This window comes from Erpetoichthys calabaricus, chromosome 4, assembly GCF_900747795.2.
Source record: "Erpetoichthys calabaricus chromosome 4, fErpCal1.3, whole genome shotgun sequence".
Taxonomy (NCBI): domain Eukaryota; kingdom Metazoa; phylum Chordata; class Cladistia; order Polypteriformes; family Polypteridae; genus Erpetoichthys; species Erpetoichthys calabaricus.
Window position 1 is genome coordinate 224407753 of NC_041397.2, and position 21871 is coordinate 224429623.

General features: G+C 39.1%; 1 protein-coding gene across 2 annotated transcripts in view; it reads left to right on the plus strand.

Moving 5' to 3' along the window:
* Positions 1-21871, plus strand: part of pak1 (p21 protein (Cdc42/Rac)-activated kinase 1) — a 176357-nt gene that overhangs the window by 144238 nt on the left and 10248 nt on the right. For both annotated transcript variants that reach the window (XM_028800375.2, XM_028800373.2), the window contains exons 10-13: positions 10249-10361; positions 10501-10618; positions 13379-13478; positions 19339-19535. In XM_028800375.2, the coding sequence (XP_028656208.1) occupies positions 10249-10361; positions 10501-10618; positions 13379-13478; positions 19339-19535 (528 nt within the window). The remainder of the gene's footprint in view (positions 1-10248; positions 10362-10500; positions 10619-13378; positions 13479-19338; positions 19536-21871) is intronic.

The window sequence follows — 21871 nt, forward strand, 5'->3', positions numbered from 1 at the left end:
TAAGCAAGTTTTCGAACAGTAAAATTTTAGTAGGCATATCAATGGGCAGTGAGCAGCACAGTGGTGCAGTGTTAGCGATGCTTCCTCGCAGTAAGAAGACATGGGTTCACTTTCCGGGTCCTCCCTGCGTGGAGTTTGCATGTTCTCCCCGTGTCTGCGTGGGTTTCCTCCGGGTGCTCCGGTTTCCTCCCACAGTTCAATGACATGCAGGTTAGGCGCATTGGTGATCCTAAATTGTCCCTAGTGTGTGCTTGGTGGGTGGGTGGGTGTGTGTGTGTGCCCCGCGGTGGGCTGGCGCCCTGCCCAGGTTTTGTTCCTTCCTTGCGCCCTGTGTTGGCTGGAATTGGCTCCAGCAGACCCCCATGACCCTGTGTTAGGATATAGCGGGTTGGATAATGGATGGATGGATATCAATGGTCCTTTAATCTAAGCATTTATTTTCTGAACCTACTTTTATTTTTTTACTTATGTAGAGCTAGCCCAGGCGCTCTGAGGAAGGTGATGGGCTACATTAGATATTGATCCATCAAAGTACCCACTTGGACACCAGCTAAGTTTGAATAGTCAGTTGAACTAATTGTGTTTCTTGGCATGCATTCTCATTCAGCCAGAGTTGTGACAGTGCTCAAGAGAAAAAATAGTTTAAATGAGAAATCTATTTGTTTTTCTAATATATTAACTTCATAGGCACTGCTGCACAGTTCTGCTTTGTGGCTGCAATGTTCTGCTTTGTTGCTCCTTTTTGGCTGTGCAATTCAGCCAATTTTTGTATTTTTTTTAAAAATTTTATTTATTAATTTTATTGTAATCATTCCATACAAATAGATCAATTTATAACAAAAAAAAAAAAATTGAAGACAAGTTAAACCCCACCCCTGAGAAGGAGAGCTTAGCCAAAGGAGAATTTCTTAGTGCTTTTTAATAAAGCAACAATAAACAAAAGAAAGGAAGAAATATATATAGGTAAGTAAAAAATGGAGAAGGGAATTAAATGCGGTAATAGTATTTTCTCTTATTCTAAAATAATATTGATTAGATCCTGCCAGGTTTTAAAAAAAAATTCTGTACAGATCCTCTAACTGAGAATTTGATTTTTTCCAATTTCAAATAATATAAAACATCGGTTTCCCGCTCACTTATCAGAGGAGAGTTAGGATTCTTCCAATTTAGCAAAATAAGTCTGCGTGTCAAAAGTGTAGTGAATACAATCACCGTTTGCTTGTCCTTCTCCACTTCAAGTCCATCTGGAAGAACACCGAACACAGCTGTTAATGGGTTAGGAGGGATTGTGACTCCAAGGCTGTCTGAAAGGCACTTAAAAATTTTGGTCCAAAATGATGTTAGTTTAGTGCAGGCCCAAAACATGTGACGCAGTGAGGCAGGAGCTTGGTTGCAGCGTTCGCAGGTTGGATCTTGCCCTGGAAACGTTTTGGACAGTTTTAAGCGAGACAGATGAGCTCGATATATAATTTTTAGTTGCATAATTCTATGCTTTGCGCAAATGGAGCTCGAGTGAATTCTCTGCTTTGCTACCTTCCACTCCTTTTCTGATATATTGATTAAGAGATCTTCTTCCCAATGTCTTCTTGGGTCTTTGAAAGGTAGGGACTCTAATAAGATTTTATATAATACAGAAATGGTGTTTAATTCCCCGAAATTGAGCAGTATTTTTTCCAGCATGGTGGAGGGTACGAGGTGAGGAAAATCGGGCAGTTTCTGTTTAACAAAATTTCTAATTTGAAGATAGTAAAAGAAATGTGTAGCTTAGAGGTTGAATTTGGAACGTAATTGTTCAAAAGATGCAAATATGTTGTCTATATAAAGATCTCTGAGCATTTTAATCCCAAAACTTTTCCAGGTATTAAAAACTGGATTTTGTTTGCGAGGGTTGAAAGAGGTGGTTCTCTTGCAGAGGTGCCACTGATAAAAGATTTTCCATCTTAAAATGCTTTCTAAGTTGGTTCCATATTCTGAGTGAGTAAAGCACAATTGGGTTATTAGTATATTTGCGATAACTTGCATTTATTGGAGCGCAGAGCAGGGAGTATAAAGAAGTACTACAGGATTTTACTTCTTTTGCGAACCAAGCCTGTGTATGTTCATTTTTTTGTGTCCAGGTTTTTATGGTTTGTATGCTTACTGCCGAGTAATAAAACTGAAAATTAGGTAAAGCCATGCCACCTTCTGCCTGAGGTCTTTGTAGGGTCGCTCTTCGGATACGTGGGTGTTTTGAGTTCCAAATGAATGAGGTTATTGTTGAATCTAATTGCTTAAAAAATGATTTATTGATATATATTGGAATGTTTTGAATTAAAAAAGAAGTTTAGGAAGGATATTCATCTTAACAACATTAATTCTTCCGGCTAGAGTGAGATGAAGGGTTGACCATCTATGCAAGTCTTGCTTAATTTTTTCCATACATACGGCAAAATTTTGTTGATAAAGAGCTTTATGTTTACTTGTGATATTTACCCCTAGGTATTTAAACTGATCTGCTATGGTAAAAGGTAGGGTGTCCAATCTAATATTATATGCTTGTGAATTCACTGGAAAGAGTATACTTTTATTCAGATTAATTCTATCAGTGCTGTTAAAACTGCAGGCACAGTGTTTTCTGGGTCTGATATATATAAAACCAAATCATCTGCATATAGAGAAATTTTCTGTTCCAGTCCTTCTCTGATAATCCCCTTTATCTGATAGGAATTTCGATAGTGAACCGCCAGTGGTTCAATGGTGATTGCAAACAGTAGTGGTGACAAGGGACATCCTTGTCTGGTAACATGTTCTAGCTTAAAGTAGTCTGAACAAATGTTGTTAATACAAACTGAAGCTTCTGGATTGGTATACAGTAGTTTGATCCATGCACAAATATTCGGGCCAAACCCAAATTTCTCCAATGCAGTGAAAAGGTAGTTCCATTTAATCATATCAAATGCTTTTTCTGCGTCTAATGATAGTAATATCTCTGGGGTGTTTGATTTTGCTGGTGAATATAGTATAACATAAAACAAGCGTTGGAGATTGGAAGATAGGTGTCGGCCTTTAATAAATCCAGTTTGATCCTGTGATATTACCGAGGGCAGCACTTTCTCCATCCTTCTAGCTAGAATTTTTGAGAGTATCTTAACATCATTATTCAGGAGTGAAATTGGTCTGTATGATGCACATTGTAACAAGTCCTTATTTTGTTTAGGAAAGACGGTGATTAAGGCTTGACGAAATGCTTGAGGTAGTATTTGGTTGTCTCTAGCTCCTGTAAATGTTGCCAATAAGAGGGGAGGTAGCTGAGTTGAGAATTTCTTATACAATTCTACGGGGTAACCATCAGGGCCTGCTGATTTCCCGCTTTGAAGTGACTTTATAGCATCTAGTAATTCTGTTAGCGTCAGAGGTTTATCCAGTTCCTCAGCACTTAAAGCATCAATTTGTGGTGTCTGCAATGTATCCAGAAATGCATTAGATTGTGTGTTGTCTTCTTTGAACTCAGTAGAATATAAGGATTTATAATGATCTCTAAATGCGTGCATTATATTTTTATGGTCAATGATTTCTTCTCCATTCTTGTTGGTGGTTACTGGTATTGCATTGCGAACTTCTTGTTTGTGAATTTGTTGAGCTAAAAGCTTATTAGCTTTCTCTCCGTGTTCATAGTAATGATGTCTTGACTTATAAATAAGTTGTTCAGTTTCTTTAGTTGTTAAGATGTTGAGTTCTGTATGCAGGGCCTGCCTTTTCCTGTGAAGAGCTTCACTTGGACGCCTGGCTTGTTCTTCATCTATTCTAGTAATTTCGCTTCTTAGCTCTGACAGTTTCTTGGTTTCTAATTTATTTCTGTGGGAAAGATATGACATAATCTGTCCTCTTATGAAGTCGTTTAGAGTTTCCCAGAGTCTTCCTGCAGAAACCTCTGTGATATAAATTCTGTGCAGTTCTCGTCTGCTAATAGAAGAGGGTTAAGATGCCATCTATGAGGTGAGTGTGAGGGGCTTAATGATTTTAGCTCCAAGACTAGAGGGGCATGGTCGGAGATAATAATTGTCGTATTTGCGCGATTTAATCGTAGGCAGGAAATTATTATCTATAAAAAAATAATCAATTCTTGAGTAGCTATGATGCACTGGTGAGTAGAACGAATATGATCTTGAGTTTGGGTTAAGAAATCTCCAGGGGTCTGATAAGTTGTGGTCAGTTAAAAACTGTGTAATTGTCTTTGCAGTGTTAGATGTAGTCCCCCCTGTCACAGGAGTCCTATCTAAGAGTGGATTTAAAACACAATTAAAGTCCCCAGCCATTATAATTTTATGAGTGTTCACATTGGGAATGGATGCAAATAGAGTTGGTCTCGTCCGTTATAGGAGATGGACGTCTGAAGCAGAGCTCCACTAGCAGCGGCTTTATTTTCCCACGTATTTCATATGATTTAGAGGTATCCTGTATTTAACCCGACCAAGGAACTTCCACTACAATATACAAGCATGAGTAAAAAGAAGAAAAGTCAGAAAGAACCGGAAAAGAAACTTAAAGCTGCATCAAAGTCTGGACAGACATCTGGCCCGAGTGCAAGGTATGGCCTCTCAGAGACTGACTTGGAACAGGCAGATGAATGCGCAGATTTCCTGGGACCCCGCTCCATTGTATCGTCTCCAGTCAAGAGTGAAAATGGGAGCGAAGGTGCAAGTGATACAGGTCGCGATGGATCGCCGATTTCTGAGGATCATTCGAGATTAGAAAAGGCCCTGCAGGATGTGCTCTCATCTACTCATCGCGAGCCCGCAGCACCTGCTGTAACAGGAGCTGCATTTCCACTCACGGAGCACGAAATCCGAAACGAACTGAAAGAGATGATCGCTACACTGGCCACTGCCATGGCTACGGCCATAAATGCACTTAAGATAGATAACAAGAATGAGCTTAAGAAGGCGAACATTGAACTTAAGAACGAGCTTAAGAAGGATAACAAAGACCGGGAAACACGTCTATTTAAACGTTTTGACGTGAACTTTTGGCATGTTGGAGAAATTAGAGGCATGTTGGAAAAATTAGAGGAACACATCAAAGAAAATAGATCCAAACTGAAAATGCTTGCCGACCAGATTAATGACGTTACAGTTCAGCTGGATGACGTTAAGCAGGCATTCATGGCTTGAGTTGAAACAGCGGAAAAATTGGCATCTAACGCCGATGAAAAAGCTACAGCTGCGAATTCCGAATGCAGAAAGCTCGGAGACAGACTTGCGGCCCTGGAAGATGGGTGCGGAAGAAACAATATAAGAATTGAATGTATACCTGAGAAACGAGAAAGCTCAAGCCCAGTGAAATTTGCAGTAGAATTACCCTCTAAAATAATTGGAGATGACATTGAGATAGCAGCTGCTTATCGCATGTACAGATCAAGCACCTTTAAACCTAGGTCTTTTATTGTCCGCTTCGAGTGATTACGATGTAAGCTTGATGTGATGGCACTTCTCAGACACAAGCAAGAGATTACCGTATTTTTTGCGCCATAAGACACACTTTTTTTTCCCCCACAAGAAGGTTGGAAATGTCTGTGCGTCTTATGGAGTGAATATTGCGTCACAGACCATGATGTGTATTACCTGACAAAAGTCGACATCCAGGGGTAGAGGGCGACAAAACTCACTGTTACGTTACAGGCATTCCCTCTGTGCTTGGAGGAATGTTAGACTCATTGACTTGGCATCTAATACTTGCGTGTGCGTGAGTTGCGAAATGTAAACAAATGTAAGCAAAGGCAAGATGGCACCGACATCTCATGAGGGAGCGAAGCGAGTGCAGAAAACAAAATTCTCAGCAGACGATGTTTTGCGCATTATCGCTGAGTCGGACTCTGATTTTTCAGAATCTGATTTTGTTGAGAGTGATCAGGAGATTGAACAAGAGAGTGAGGAACTGGCATCAGCTGATCGGGACACCAGCTGAGTGTATTCGTGCAGCCGATGCACCTATGGCAAGGTTTGTGTGGGAGGAATACCTAGACATTGATCCGTGAGAGCCAAACTGGCTACCGGACTTCACAAGACAGTATGGCTTGCTGTTGGACTCAACAGATTACCAGCTGCTGGACAACTTCAGGCTGTTCTTATGTCTTTCATTTCCTAGGAACATCTGAGTAGATAGATAGGTAGATAGATACTTTATTAGTACTAGGGTGTTTTCCGAACAAAGATTTTTAGAAAAGCAGTATTTAGTTGTATGAAATTAAATCAAATGTGAAAAACTGGCTGTGCAAAAATTTGGGTACCCTTATAATTTTGCTGATTTGAATGCATGTAACTGCTCAATACTGATTACTTACAACACCAAATTGGTTGGATTAGCTTGTTAAGCCTTGAACTTCATAGACAGGTGTATCCAATCATTAGAAAAGTTGTGCTTCCCTTTGACTCTCCTCTGAAGAGTGACAGCATGGGATCCTCAAAGCAACTCTCAAAAGATCTGAAAACAAAGATTGTTCAGTGTCATGGTTTAGGGGAAGGCTACAAAAAACTATCTCAAAGGTTTAAACTGTCAGTTTCAACTGTAAGGAATGTAATCAGGAAATGGAAGGCCACATGCACAGTTGCTGTTAAACCCAGGGCTGGCAACCCAGGAAAGATACAGGAGCAGCATATGCGCAGTATTGTGAGAATGGTTACAGACAACCCACAGATCACCTCCAGAGACCTGCAAGAACATCTTGCTGCAGATGGTGTATCTGAACATCGTTCTACAATTCAGCGCAATGTGCACAAAGACCATCTGTATGGCAGGGTGATGAGAAAGAAGCCCTTTCTGTACTCATACCACAAACAGAGTCACTTGTTGTATGCAAATGCTCATTTAGACAAGCCAGATTCATTTTGAGTTATTTGTTCATAAAAAGCACTTTGCATGGTGGAAGAAGAACACTGCATTCCAAGAAAAACACCTGCTACCTACTATCAAATTTGGTGGAGGTTCCATCATGCTGTGTGGCTAGTTCAGGGACTGGGGCCCTTGTTAAAGTCGAGGGTCAGAGGAATTCAACCCAGTATCAACAAATTCTTCAGGATAATGTTCAAGCATCAGTCACAAAGTTGAAGTTACGCAGGGGGTTGGATATTCTAACAAGACAATGACCCAAAACACAGTTTGAAATGTACAAAGGCATTCATGCAGAGGGAGAAGTACAATGTTCTGGAATGGGCATCACAGTCCCTTGACTTGAATATCATCGAAAATCTATGGGATGATTTGAAGCAGGCTGTCCATGCTCGACAGCCATCAAATTTAACTGAACTTGAGAGATTTTGTATGGAAGAATGGTCAAAAATACCTCCATCCAGAATCCAGACACTCATCAAAGGCTATATGAGGCGTCTAGAGGCTGTTATATTTGCAAAATGAGGCTCAGCTAAGTATTGATGTAATATCTCTTTTGGGGTGCCCAAATTTATGCTCCTGTCTAATTTTGTTATGATGCATATTGCATATTTTCTGTTAATCCATCCATCCATCCATTATCCAACCCACTCTATCCTAACTACAGGGTCATGGGGGTCTGCTGGAGCCAATCCCAGCCAACACAGGGCGCAAGGCAGGAAACAAACCCCGGGCAGGGTGCCAGCCCACTGCAGTTTCTGTTAATCCAATAAACTTAATGTCACTGCTAAAATACTACTGTTTCCATAAGGCATGTGATATATTAGAAGGAAGTTGCTACTTTGAAAGCTCAGCCAATGATAAACAAAAATCCACAATTAAGAGGGGTTCTCAAGGTTTTTCATATGGCTGTATGTCTGTATGTGAGATTTTTTTGATGAGGAGTGCTTTTGCAAGGACTTGCTCAGTCCAATTCCACTGGAGAGAATGACAACAGGGGAAATTAATTTTTATTTTTTAATGAAAACTGACTAGTTTTGCAACAAGTAAACTTGCTGGTAAGAGATGGCAGAAATGGTTTGGGGTCTGTCAGTCCCCCTGTCTGAACTTTGGCTACAGATGAAATCTTTATATTGCCTGATACATCAAAGAGTTCTGTGTACAAAACTCAACAGTGAGTTAAAAAACAAAGAGGAAAGTGTTACGTTAATCAGAGCAAATTCAAGCCTACAACACTTGTTTTGCAATCTCCTATCTGATATGTCTGCTGAGCTCAATGATTTACTTGTGCATAATGATGTTAAGCGGCTAAGTAAGGGCAATGCACTTAACTGGGATTGTGAACTCACGCAGGAGAGCGTTGCTTTTCTCTGCAGCTGTCATCTCTTAAGAAAGCAGAATCATTTATATCCATAATGCTAGACGAGAAGTTCATGGCAGAAGTGTTCTTCTTCCAACATTTACATGGACTTAATCTTGGTTTGCAAGGAAAAGACAAAATAGACAGCGATCTTGTGGGAAAAATATTTTTCAAATGATTTAACTGCAGGGAAAATGCTTAATTTCCCAACACTGCATGATTTAATAAATTACTCAATCTCTTACCAAATTACCATAACAATAACAGAATTTATGCTCAAGTTAAGGGCAAACTTTGTGGTTTGACAACTTAAACATTCCCACTGCGGTGATGCACTTTCCAAAGAATCCATTTACAACTGATGTGGGAGGAGAGTTTGCATCAAAAGCCAAACGGGTTCTTGCATCACTTGACGAAGGTTCCCTGCAATTAGAACTTGATAGACTTGCAAGAATCGTCTGAATTAAAACAGGTGCTTCGAACTGTGGGATGTGTACAATTTTGGATAGAACTGAACCAGACCCAGTTCCGAAATGCTTAAAGGTTGGCTATTTTTTTTCTACCAATCTTTGCTATGACATATACATGTGAATCAAGCTTTTTGAATCAATATATCAATAAAAACGAGCCTCGTTCCCCCCTAACAAGCACCCACCTACATCAGTGTCTACAAATTGTGCTCACTTCATATGAACCTAACTTTAATGCTCTTCCAAAGTCAAGTAAGTGCAATTTTAGTTATTAGAAAACAAATACAGTATAATACTGGCTGTTAAATGTGTATCATATATAAACAAGATAAAAGAGAAGTAAAGGAAAAAAGAATGAAAATTGTTAACTGATATTGGGAACATTTTGGTATTTAACATGTGGTCCTGTTGATGTATTCTATTTTCCTAAAATTAAAAGTGATTGTAACAAATGTATAAAATACTTTTTGCTACATTTGCTATAATTATAACAGTGTCTAGGGGCTGATAGTCCAGACCATTGTTATTCAGTTGAATGGCATTCCATGGTAAATTTGTAAGATTTTTTTTTGTGCCTGTGTAATTTATATTGATTGAAATATCAATAATGCTAATTAAATATTCACTATTAATGTTAATAAAACACCCTGTGATATACATATATTAACGTTGGTCATCTCATTCACATGTGAATGCCAAGAGCCATGAATTATGCCTGGTCCTCCCAGCATTTAAACATTTGGTAATTGGCCCTCAAGAGAAAGCAGTTGAAGAACCCTGTCATAGAGTAAATATTAATATCATTAGACCAGTCCTGCAAGATACATTCCTACAGACTGCATGCGATTGGGGCTGAAGCACAGTTGAGCATGGAGACTGGGCCTAGTTTTTTTTCCCCTCAGTTCCCTACATACCACCCCCATCCACCCATTCCCTTATGTACCAGATTTGTTAAGAGCCTAATTTTATGCAACACTTGAACATTTGAAGTTGTTTATTTAAAAGTAATTTTGAAGTAATTTAAAGACATTCTTTAAAAAAAATTTTTTTGTTTATTTAAAGTTGGTGTAGCTATATGTAACTTTCTCAAGTATTGACCATTTATGTAATCCATATAAGGTCCAACACATTCTTGAGTGCAACCTATCTTCTTCTTCTTCTTCATCTTTTACGACTTATGTAGGTTGATGTGCTTGATCAGCCTTCTCCATCTCCATACAGTGCATTCCTGCACCTCCACCTTATTTTTCCCCTAAATTCAGCACTTGTTAGGTTTAGAGGCATTTATTGTAGCTGAATCATGAAGGTACAATTTACAGGTTAATTTATATTGTATTTTTTTCTGACATCAGGCAAATTGTATTCCTTGTCTTCATAAAGAAATGTTTAATGTTGTTTTATATTTTGATGTCATATACCATATTAAGCTCACTTTAAGTTATGAATATCTGTTGACTTAAAATAACTACTATATTGATGAATACTGCAAGAAATGTTTTGTAATTTTAACTTCAGTATTTGTATGTAAAATGTATTTTCCTGGTCTTTCTTTAGGTTGCAATTAAGCAAATGAATTTACAGCAACAGCCCAAAAAAGAATTAATTATTAATGAAATTCTAGTCATGAGGGAAAACAAGAACCCAAATATTGTTAACTACTTGGACAGGTAATATAATTAAATTTAATTTGTTTGTGAGGTTCAGTTTTTGTTTGTACTTGCTGGTGAAATCATGTTCAGTTCTGTGGTGTTGTTTGTCAGTTACATTAAAAATATTTTTGTTTTTCATTTTCTTTGTTTCTCTCAGTTACCTAGTAGGTGATGAGTTGTGGGTTGTAATGGAGTACCTAGCAGGAGGATCACTGACAGATGTAGTTACGGAAACGTGCATGGATGAAGCACAGATTGCTGCTGTTTGCCGAGAGGTAAAACTTTCCTTGCCTAATTTTCTTCTAGGGATGAAAGTTCAAGTATCTGAAAATTACCTTAGTCTGCTAGCAATGAGGCAATTCTAAGAAAGTATATATTTTTTTGTTTTATGTTTGACTGTTCAAGCTGTTAAATTCCCATTTTTGGTATGTTCTGTTAAACTCTTTTATCATAGTAGCTACTAATTTCCTTAAATAAAGTCAAGCTGCGAGTGTAGCTGCCTCCAATCTCTATGAATCTAGGTGCTAAGTCCTGCAGAGTCACTGCCTGTACAGGTTTTTAGCTGCTTAGCTTTTTAGCTTTAGCTTCAGCTCACCATGAAAGTGTGTGTTTTCTACAATGGACTCAGACTCCTCACTTGTACCTGTTGCTCCATGGATAATCTTGCTTCCCACATCTCTGAATTAAATTTAACAGGTTTATAAAATGAATGGCTTTTTATCCACAAATATGTTGAGAGTTATATATATTAAAAGTTTGTGGTGTGTGTGTATATACAGTATATATTTGCATATGTGTGCATACACAATGCCTTCAGAAAATGATCAGACCCCTTCACATTTTGTTATGTAGCAGCACTATGCTAAAATTCTTTAAATTATTTTTCCCCAGTTTCAATACACCAGGATATCAAAGTGCACACAGTGTTTTAGAAAGGTTAGTGTTATTAAAATGTATTAAAAAAAAACAAAAAAAAACTGAAATATCATATCGGCACAAGTATTCAGATCCCTTACTCAGTACCTGGAGTCTTCTTGGGCATGACGCGACAAGCTTTATACACTTGGAAATCTGGGATTTTCTGTATTCTTCTGTGCATATCCTCTCAAGCTCTGTCAGGCTGGATAGAGACCATCAGTGGACAGCTATTTTCAGGTCTCTCTAGAGATGTTCGATTGGGTTCAAGTCTGGCCCTAAGCCCCTGCTGTGTTTTTTCATTGCTTTATGCTTAGGGTCATTGTTCTGTTAGAAGGTGAACCTTCAGCTCAATCTGATGTCCAGAATGTTCTCAAGCAGTTTTTATTAAGGATATCTCTGTATTTTGCTCTGTTAAGATTTTCCTTAACCTTGACTAGTCTCCTAGTCCCTGCTGCTGAAATACAACTCCAAAGCGTGATGCGGCCATAAGCATCCTTCACTTGTTGGAATGGTATTGCACAAGTCATGAGCAGTGCCTGGTTTCATCCAGACATGAAGCTTAGAACTCAGGACAGACAATTTAATCTTGCTTTAATCAGAACAGAGAATCTTGTTTCTTATAGTCTGAGGGTTCTTTAGGTTCCTTTTTGCAAACTTAGTGTTTTTTTATGTGTTTCCTGGTGATTTTGCCATAAAACCCAGATTAGTGTGGTGTTTTATTGAGGATTGTCCTTTTGGAAGGTTCTCCCATTTCCACACAGGTTCTCTGTAGCTCAGCCAGAGCAATCATCAGATTCTAGGTATTATGTTGGGCAATTTGTTTAATTTTTTCTGTCGTTTTTGATCATTTTTGGACAATAGACACTATAAATAGGGATTTCTGAGGCTACGTAAATTGTTTCTTTCATTAGCATTTTTTTTTTCATTTAAAGCTTACTTTTTATTGTGGTAATTTATGTTTACCCTTTTTGCTTCCATTTTGTTAGTTATAGTGGGAGTTTCCTTGACATTTTTGTTTCTAGGCTCACTCCGGCATTTCTAGAGGTGTAACTTCAGAGGTCATGAGCTCTAAGGGTTAAAAGTCTCTCTGAAAGATTAATTCCTTATACAAATTGATGGATGCCAAAAGTCTTTTTGCTTTGTGCCATGATAAAAAAAAAACAACCTTCTTAGTATTTTTCTCTGATCTTTACCCATGCTTTAAACTGCGATTTTTGCCTACCATTTTTGTTTTGGTTATTAACCTTCTGAATTTTGATATTATTTTTCCTTGACTATTTTTTTTTCCTGGTCATTTAAAAAAATATCTGTGTTAGTTTTCATAGAAGTATACTTGGTCACCTCTTACCAAGGCCATTTACCCCGATTTCTCAGTTTTGCCAGGCAGCCAGCTCTATGTTCCAGGCTTATTATTTTTAAGAATTATAGAGATCACTGTGCTCTTGGGAGCATGTAGTGTTACAGAGTTTTTTGTAGCCTTCTCCTGATCAGTGCTTCAACACAGTCCTGTCTCTCAGATACACATTGTCAGATGAGGGACCTTATTTAGATACTGTAGGTGTGTGACTTTCCTAATCATGTCAGTTGAATTTACCACCGGTGGACTCAAAAAAATGTGTGCAAACATCTCATCGATGATAAATAGAATGGAATTACACCTGTGACAGATTTCAACTGTCATAGCAAAGGGTCTGAATTCTTGCATCAATATGAGATTTCAGTTTGTTAGTTTTTAATAATTTTTCAAAATTTCCCAAAAAGCTGTTTATGCTTTATCACTTAGGTGAACTGAATATTGTTTGATGATGGGAAAAATGAATGTAAATGATTTTACCATAAGGCTGCAACATAACAAAATGTGACAAAGTGAAGTGGTCTGAATACTTTCTACTGGCACTGGTAAAGAAATATATATATATTATCGCAGTGAGGGAAAAACCTGATATTGTTACTAGTATCATTATTAGGATTGCAAGGCATGCATGTGCTCTCTTAACCTTGCTTATTTACCACTTATCATTATTTGCATCTAAAGAGCATCATTATTTAATGAACTTGTACATACTGAATTGGTATGTTCACATTTAGTAATTTTCTATGTGGCATTTTTTTCTCAGTGCTTGCAAGCTCTGGAATTCCTACATTCAAATCAAGTAATACACAGAGACATCAAGAGTGATAATATTCTTTTAGGAATGGATGGTTCTGTTAAACTAAGTAAGTATCTAACTCAGAACATCAAATTAAAATGTTCCCTTAGTGATCAGTCACAGAGAGAGTGCAATTTTCTGAACAGCTAGCTGTAGTTAACCTCCTTAATCTTTTGTTTTCCCCTGGATATAAAAACATTTGGGGTTTTTTCAACAAGAAATGTTTGTGTGGAATGTTTTGAAACAGGCAACAAAACATAGCCCAATTTTACAATCAGGACAGTAGAAGTGTTTTTCTTTTGCACAGTTATTTTCTTTCTGTTGCTTGCACATGAGGGTTGAATGTCAGTGCTTGATCTACATGATTGACATGCCCATTTTGTTATTGTAGGCTATCACAGCACAAGCAAACATTGACAGTGATTGCATTATGAACGGTGCTTAGGGAGCTGACATCTTTTTTTTATCCTTCTACTTGATTGTAGTCATTTTGCCTTTTTTATCATAAAGTTACTTGGATCATGATGAAGCTTCACAGAGCCAAATTTGTAAGACATATCACAGTTGTTCTGTCATACTGCGCTGTTTGCATCATTTGCTCCATTTCAATGTCTGAAAACCAATTCACATTGTCATCATTATCACTTAACTAATTGTCAAGTTTTAGTTTGTTCTAAAACTGGATTTATAGCTTCTCATTTACATGTCATTATATTTTGATTGAAGGCTCTGTTCCACTCGTAAACATAAAATATTGACGAGTTACCTTAGATCTATCTAGACCAGGGGTGTCCAACTCCTGTCCTGGAGGGCCACAGAGCTGCAGGTTTTCATTCTAATCGTTTTTCTAATCAGTGACCAGTTTTCACAGCTAATTAACTTCTTTTTCCTTCATTTTTCATTGAGTTGTGACCTGCTGGGCTGGCAACTTTGAGCAGTTGTTCAAAGCTAATCCTCTGGGTAGGACATTGGATATCTCTGGGTCCATGGTCCTTGAGGGTGATCCTCCAATTAGCTGTGAATCACCCAATCTCACTGAGATTGCACAGTTGGTGAACCAGCTAAGGGGAGGAAAGGTTGCAGGGATCTGTGGTATCTGGGGTGAACTCCTCCAGGCTGGTGGGAAGGCTGGTCTCCTGGCATTGCAAGCAATCTGTGCTTCCATTTGGGAGACTGACATCATCCCAACTGACTGGAGAACAGGACTTGTTGTCCCTATCTGGAAAGTCAAGGGTGATCACCTGGATTGCAGCAACTACAGGGGGATAACACTGCTCTCGGTGCCGGGTAAGGTCCTTGTCCTCAATAGGATCCAAGATCACTTGCTCACCTACCAGCGACCAGAACAGTCTGGTTTTACACCTAAGAAGTCTACCATCGACCGCATCCTGGCACTGAGGGTTCTCATGGAGCGCAAACGTGAATATCGGCAGAGCTTCTTTGTAGCCTTTTTCGATTTTCATAAAGCATTTGACTCCGTTGATCGGTTAGCCCTATGGGACATCCAGAGGGTTCGCGGGATTTCCTCAAGGTTACTGGATATCATGGCCGGCCTGTACACTGGTACTGTGCAGAGTGGAGGCAGAACCTCTGTGTTTTTCCCAGTTGATTCTGGGGTTCGTCAAGGGTGTGTTCTTGCTCCTACTCTGTTCAATGGTTATATGGACTGGGTGTTGGGCAAGGTCGTGGGGTCCAGCGGCTGTGGGGCATCTGTTGGTGAAGAAAGATTCACGGATCTTGACTTTGCCGACGATGCTGTGATCTTCGCGGAGTCAATGGAGGCTCTGATCGGGGCACTTGAGAGACTGCGTGAGGAGTCTGAGTGTCTGGGCTTGCGAGTGTCCTGGATAAAAACCAAGATCCAGGCCTTTAATGACCTCTTGGGCACAGCCATCAGCAGTGTATCTGTTTGCAGAGAGAGTGTCGACCTTGTCGAGAGGTTTACTTAGCTTGGCAGTGACATTCTGTCTTTGGTGACTCTTCCTATGAAGTGAAGTCAGTAGACGGATTGGGAGAGCATGGGGGGTCATGAGGTCGCTGGAAAGGGGTGTGTGGCACTCCCGATATCTATGCAAAAGGACGAAGGTCCAAGTCTTTAGAGTCCTGGTGCTTCCTGTCTTGCTATACGATTGTGAGACATGCACGCTATCCAGTGACCTGAGATGAAGACTGGACTCTTTTGGTACGGTGTTCCTCCGGAAAATCCTAGGGTATCGTTGGTTTGATTTTGTGTCGAATGAGTGGTTGCTCATGGAGTCCCAAATGAGGGACATTACCTGCATTGTGAGGGAGCGTCAGTTACGACACTACAACCATGTGGCGCGTTTCCCCGAGGGTGATCCAGCTCGTAAGATCCTCATTGTTGGGGACCCGAGTGTTTGGACCAGGCCAAGGGGTCACCCACATAACACCTGGCTGCGGCAGATAGAGGGTCATTTCCGGAAGCTGGGACTGGACCGCGTGTCTGCCTGGGGGGTTGCCAACCAGGATCCCGAGTTGTTTCGTCGTGTAGTGGGTGCGGCAACGCACTGTACCAATGCATGCTCCCCAACTTGACTTGCCTTCATTTTAATAAGCCTGTTGTTAAGGATTCAGTCATCTAAATCGATTATTTTCTTCATTAATTGGTAGCCAAACAGAAATGAAATGTGAAGCCAGCAAACAGGTGACCAGCTAAATTGGGACTTCAGACTCCAACCAATTTCACTCCCACCAGTTTCTTAATTAGAAGCCAATTCTTGTTGCTAATTAAACCTGTTATTTAATTCTATGGCTTGTTGCTGCATTAAGTGGCCTTTCTACAGAAAACCTACATCTTGTGCTTAAAGCAAGAAAACTCTTAAGTACATTAGTGATTTAAAAATTCTTACTTACTGTATATAAGGTCATATTGTGTGGTACAGTTTAGATAGTACTTTGTCCCCTGGGGGAAATCTGGCTTTGTACAGTGGCTCTTTAAATAAATAAATACATAAATATATACTGCTCAAAAAAATTAAAGGAACACTTTTTAATTAGAGTATAGCATCAAGTCAGTGAAACTTCTGGGATGTTGATCTGGTCAGTTAAGTAGCAGAGGGGGTTGTTAATCAGTTTCAGCTGCTTTAGTGTTAATGAAATTAACAACAGGTGCACTAGAGGGGCAACAATGAGACGACCCCCAAAACTGGAATGGTTTAACAGGTGGAGGCCACTGACATTTTTCCCTCATCATCTTTTCTGACTGTTTTTTCACTAGTTTTGCATTTGGCTACGGTCAGTGTCACTACTGGTAGCATGATGCGATACCTGGACCCTACAAAGGTTGCACAGGTAGTCCAACTTCTCCAGGATGGCACATCAATACGTACCATTGCCAGAAGGTTTGCTGCATCTCCCAGCACAGTCTCAAGGGCATGGAGGAGATTCCAGGAGACAGGCAGTTACTCTAGGAGAGCTGAATAGGGCAGTAGAAGGTCGTTAACCCATCAGCAGGACCGGTATCTGCTCCTTTGGGCAAGGAGGAACAGGATGAGCACTGCTAGAGCCCTACAAAATGACCTCCAGCAGGCCACTGGTGTGAATGTCTCTGACCAAACAATCAGAAACAGACTTCATGAGAGTGGCCTGTGGGCCCTGAGCTCACTGCCCGGCACCATGTAGCTCGATTGGCATTTGCCATAGAATACCATAATTGGCAAGTCCACCACTGGCGCCCGGTGCTTTTCACAGATGAGAGCAGGTTCGCCCAGAGCAAATGTGGCAGATGTGAAAGGGTTTGGAAAAGCCATGGAGATCATTATGCTGCCTGTAACATCGTTCAGCATGACCGGTTTGTTGGTGGGTCAGTGATGGTCTGGGAAGGCATATACATGGAGGGACACACAAACCTTGTTATCACTTTCATTCATCAAAGACAAGCTGTAGTTACATTGTAGATCAGAAGTCTTCAGTTACAGTCCTGGAGGTCTGCATTGGCTGCAGGTTTTCACTTCAAATGATTTCTTAATTAGAACCCATTTATTTACTACTAATAGGAGTACATTTTTTGGGCTCAATTTTAGCTATCTTGCCTGTTACAGAACCCTTAATTACCTATTCAAGCTTTTAAGAGCTGCATTTAAGTTTTATTTTATGTCTGTTTACTTAACCAGACATTAGTTAATAATGAAATGCATATATCCAATAAACTAGCAGCTCTCCAGCTAACATGCTTCCTTTTAAACCTGTGCATCTGTGCCTTGAAGTATCTGTATTAAAAAAAAATGTTCAAATCTCATTTAAGTTTAAATCTGTTCTGGTCCATAAAACACAAAACTATACAGTGCAATTAAAATTTCTCTTGGATGAATGAAAGCACTAATAAGCCAAACAGTTAAATACCAAGCTTCATTATCAGCGAGTACTGTCTTCTAATTAGGAAACTAGTTGGAAGGAAAACCTGTAGCTACTGCGAACCTTCAGGACTCCTGCACCAGAGATAGTAGCAAAGGAGAGAATTAAAACAAAACGGAGTGTAATTCTGAACAATGCTGCACATCCTCTCTCTAATACACGAACACTGAGGACTTTCAGCCAACAAATCATTCAACAGAAGTGTGTCAAGAAAAGCTACTGGGGTTCCTTTATGCCAATGGCAATATGTTTGCATAAAATGCCTCACTGTGGCTGTGACTGCTAATTCAGAATTTTCTTTCATTTTAGTGAATCTGGTATGTGTTCAGAACATAGCGTGTATTTTATATACCGTACATAAAATAAAATGTCAAGACTTTCGATTAAAGTCTTGACATAGACCTATTTTATTCTTCACTGTGTCCCTATTTTGTTTTTGTTTTCTTCTCTAGGGCCCTAATACGCTTCTGTATGACGCTTGGACAGTGGGGTGCGACTCACCTTTTCACATCGACTTTGACATGTGACCTCTTATTTTCTATTTTGGGCACTGCAACTTTTTGAACTTGAATTTTTGAGTGCCTTCGCCACACTGTACCACTCCATCAATTTCCTTTTGTTGCTTATAACACTACTTAAGCCACCAAATTGTACATTTTTCCATGCCGCCACTACACTGAGCAGAGCCTCCATTTCGCATTCGCTGAAATTCTTTTTTACATGTACTTTTGCAAATGTCTTTTAACAAAGCACTAAATGGAAGTGTCTATTTATATTGATTTGTATATTCAAATAGGAGTAATCCTGGAAGGATTCGGGGTGGGGCTGCGGTTACATGCATGTGCATTAGAATTCATGTTGATTGGGGTTTATAAAGGGAAAGTGCATAGAATTTTACTTACATACATTTTTATGCCTCTGAATTGTTTTGCCCATGCACACATTTCTAGTTTTGTCCGTACACAATGTTTTAGTGTGAATTCTTTGCAAGACGTTATATTTATAGTCGGAGGAATACTAAGTGAAGAGAAAAGGAGACAGGACTGTACCTTGGGGTGCTCTACTGTTGCCCATGTCCATATCAGAAACGCATTCCTTGAGTCTCACAAACTATGATCTCCGACAGATCTGAACAATTGACACAGGTCGTGGAGATTTAAATTGCTGAGGCAGCCTTCTCGTAGTCCTGGACTTTGTCAGACAGCAAACATCAACATGGGAATTTTAAATAATTACAGGCTTAACTGGTAAAGGTGACCTCTACACTGCTTACTTTTTGTTTTAACCTATTGGCATTTTGTTTTTCTTCTAGTTAATGAAGGTAATGGTACTTCAGTTTTAGTGCTTTTGAAAAACTGAATGTCAATAGTTAAATTCCCCCTTTACTAACTATCATTTCATTAACATCCTTTAAAAGGAATGAAAGTGCACATTCAAATAACATTTTAGGTCGTTAGTGTGTCAATATGTTTCTGTGCACTGTCTTGTTAATAAATTTGTTTATATGCCTTTAAAATGTTTTGATGTCTAACTTTGTAATGTCCTTTCCACAGCGGATTTTGGGTTTTGTGCACAAATTACGCCAGAACAGAGCAAGCGCAGCACTATGGTAGGGACACCATACTGGATGGCTCCAGAGGTGGTGACAAGAAAAGCTTATGGTCCTAAAGTTGATATCTGGTCATTAGGAATCATGGCCATTGAAATGATAGAAGGAGAGCCTCCATATCTGAATGAGAACCCACTGAGGGTAAGTTTTCTTAGTCCTTTTCAATACTCATTTTGACTACAACACAATGCATTCACATAACAGTTTTTATTGTAGTGCTGTGTATTGAAAAGTCACTATATATTTGATGGAGGACAGTATTCTGTTGATTTTTTTTTTTTTTTTTTTTTTAAGGTGTATTTGCATGTAATGCGCAAATCATCTATTGCAATAGCCCATGTCTGTCTGCTTGTCTATTTGCATGAAACAATTCGGCCCACTGTGGACCAGTTTTATTGAATTAGCATGTGACATGCTGTATTACTTCAAAGAAATTTGTTGAGACGGTCCAATTGTCATTGAGATATCTTGAACAGGTCGCACTGTACACAGTTTTAAAATTTGAAAATCTTCTCTTGAAAAGCATTAGCAAAATGTAAAGTTGTCAATCCTAAAAAGAAGAAACATTCTGTGCCACTTCAGCCACAAATTAGTTCATCTTGTCAAATTTATCTTTACAGCAGTTACACCAACTTGTATATTTTGTTGTTTTTCACCTCTGATAACTGCTACTGACTGCAAACAGACCCCCAATACAGGTTAATGAAACATCAGCAGACTATGTGCGTGGGTAGAAAGTCACTGTCACTTGCTGAAATGATGCAAATGGGACACTGCCTGAGCTTGCACAGCTCAAGTGCAAATGTAAAAGAAGCAATGCATCAGCACCTCAGTCCTCCTTATAATTTAACTTGTAACAGGTAAGTTAAATGATCTTCGTAACCATAGAAGTATAAAATGACAGCAAGGGAAGCAAAATTCTCTCTCTCTCTCTCTCTCTCTCTAAAAGGCCCTGTAGCATGTAAGCTGTTGTGCACAGAGAAAAGAAACTTTTATTCATTATTGACTTTACACAAACCAACCTCACACCCCAGTTATCTGCAGATTATAATGATTAACTATTTCACTGACACTATAATATATTAGGGTGATCAGACGTGACAGAGACAGTCCTGATTTTACATTATGCATCCTGATAAACACAGTAAACCGCATCGCAATACATGTGCAATAGCATGCATAAAGTCAAGTGGGAAACGCCCCTGATTAGGACCTTTGTGTTAAATTCGAACAATATCACATGGAGGTCCAAGAAGCATACAAAAACAGACAGTATACTACTATTTTTTGTTTCCACTTCAAGCACTGGGTTCAATTCTTTGTGTTTACTTGTGAAGATTTTTTTTTTTTTTTCATACGCCCTGATCCTTCTCTGATGATAATGAGAGGCATCAAAAAATTGAGCCTTTACATGTGGGCATACATGCTACACAAGTCTCCAACTTTGGGAATTTGAAAATCTGGTGACACTATAATTTACCATCAGAGTGCCACATTTGCCTGGTATACATAATGGTTAGCCACTGTAATAAAGTTTGCATTTCATTTCTGTTATTCCCTAATATTTGCAGTAACTGAATAGCTTTGCAAGTTTTCTTCCCTTTGCCTGGTTATGATAAGGTAGCCTTTGGCCGCTGCACTCTAATATTGATTAAGAAGGTTCTAGAACCGATGTGATAGCCATAGTCTCTTGAAGGCTACAATGTCTGCACAGTCCACGAAAGGACCTGAATTTAATGTCATGTGTACATTTTCTAACTTGTTTATAGAATCACTTTTTGCATTAAGCACTATTATAACATACTATATACAATGGAAAGAAAAAAGTATGGAAGCCTTTTGGTATTACCTGGTTGTCTTCATAAATTGGTTATAAAGTGTGATCTGATCTTCATCTAATTCACAAATATAGACCATCACAATATTATTTCACTAATAACACACCAACAACTATCTTTAATGTCATTATTGAACACATCATCAAACATTCACAGTGTGTTGTAAAACGGTAAATGAACTCTTGTATTTAATAACTCATCAAACCTCCTTTGACAGCATTAACTTCTAAAAAGCTCATCAATTAGCTGTGGATCAGACCTGTACAACGTTCAGGATCAATTGTGGACCAATCATCCTTACAGAAATACAGCAGCTCAGCAGCACTGTTAAGGTCTGAATTAGGTCAAGGCCTGGAATCTGGCTGGGCTACACCTAAAGGCAGTTTTTTTTCTTTTCAAATCGTTCTTTGGTAGATTTACTTTGTTTATGGTGATTGTGTTGTTACATCACCCAACTTTTACTGAGCTTCAGCTGGCAGACAGCCTCTCTGACATTATCCTGTAAGTTACCTGATAAAAGTTTGTTTTCCTTTCGATGAAGGCAATCTGTTCAGGCCCTAAGTCAGCAAAGCAGTCCGAAATCATGATTCTCACTTAAATGTACTTCACCAATGGGATGTTTTCATGTTTGTTTCCAGT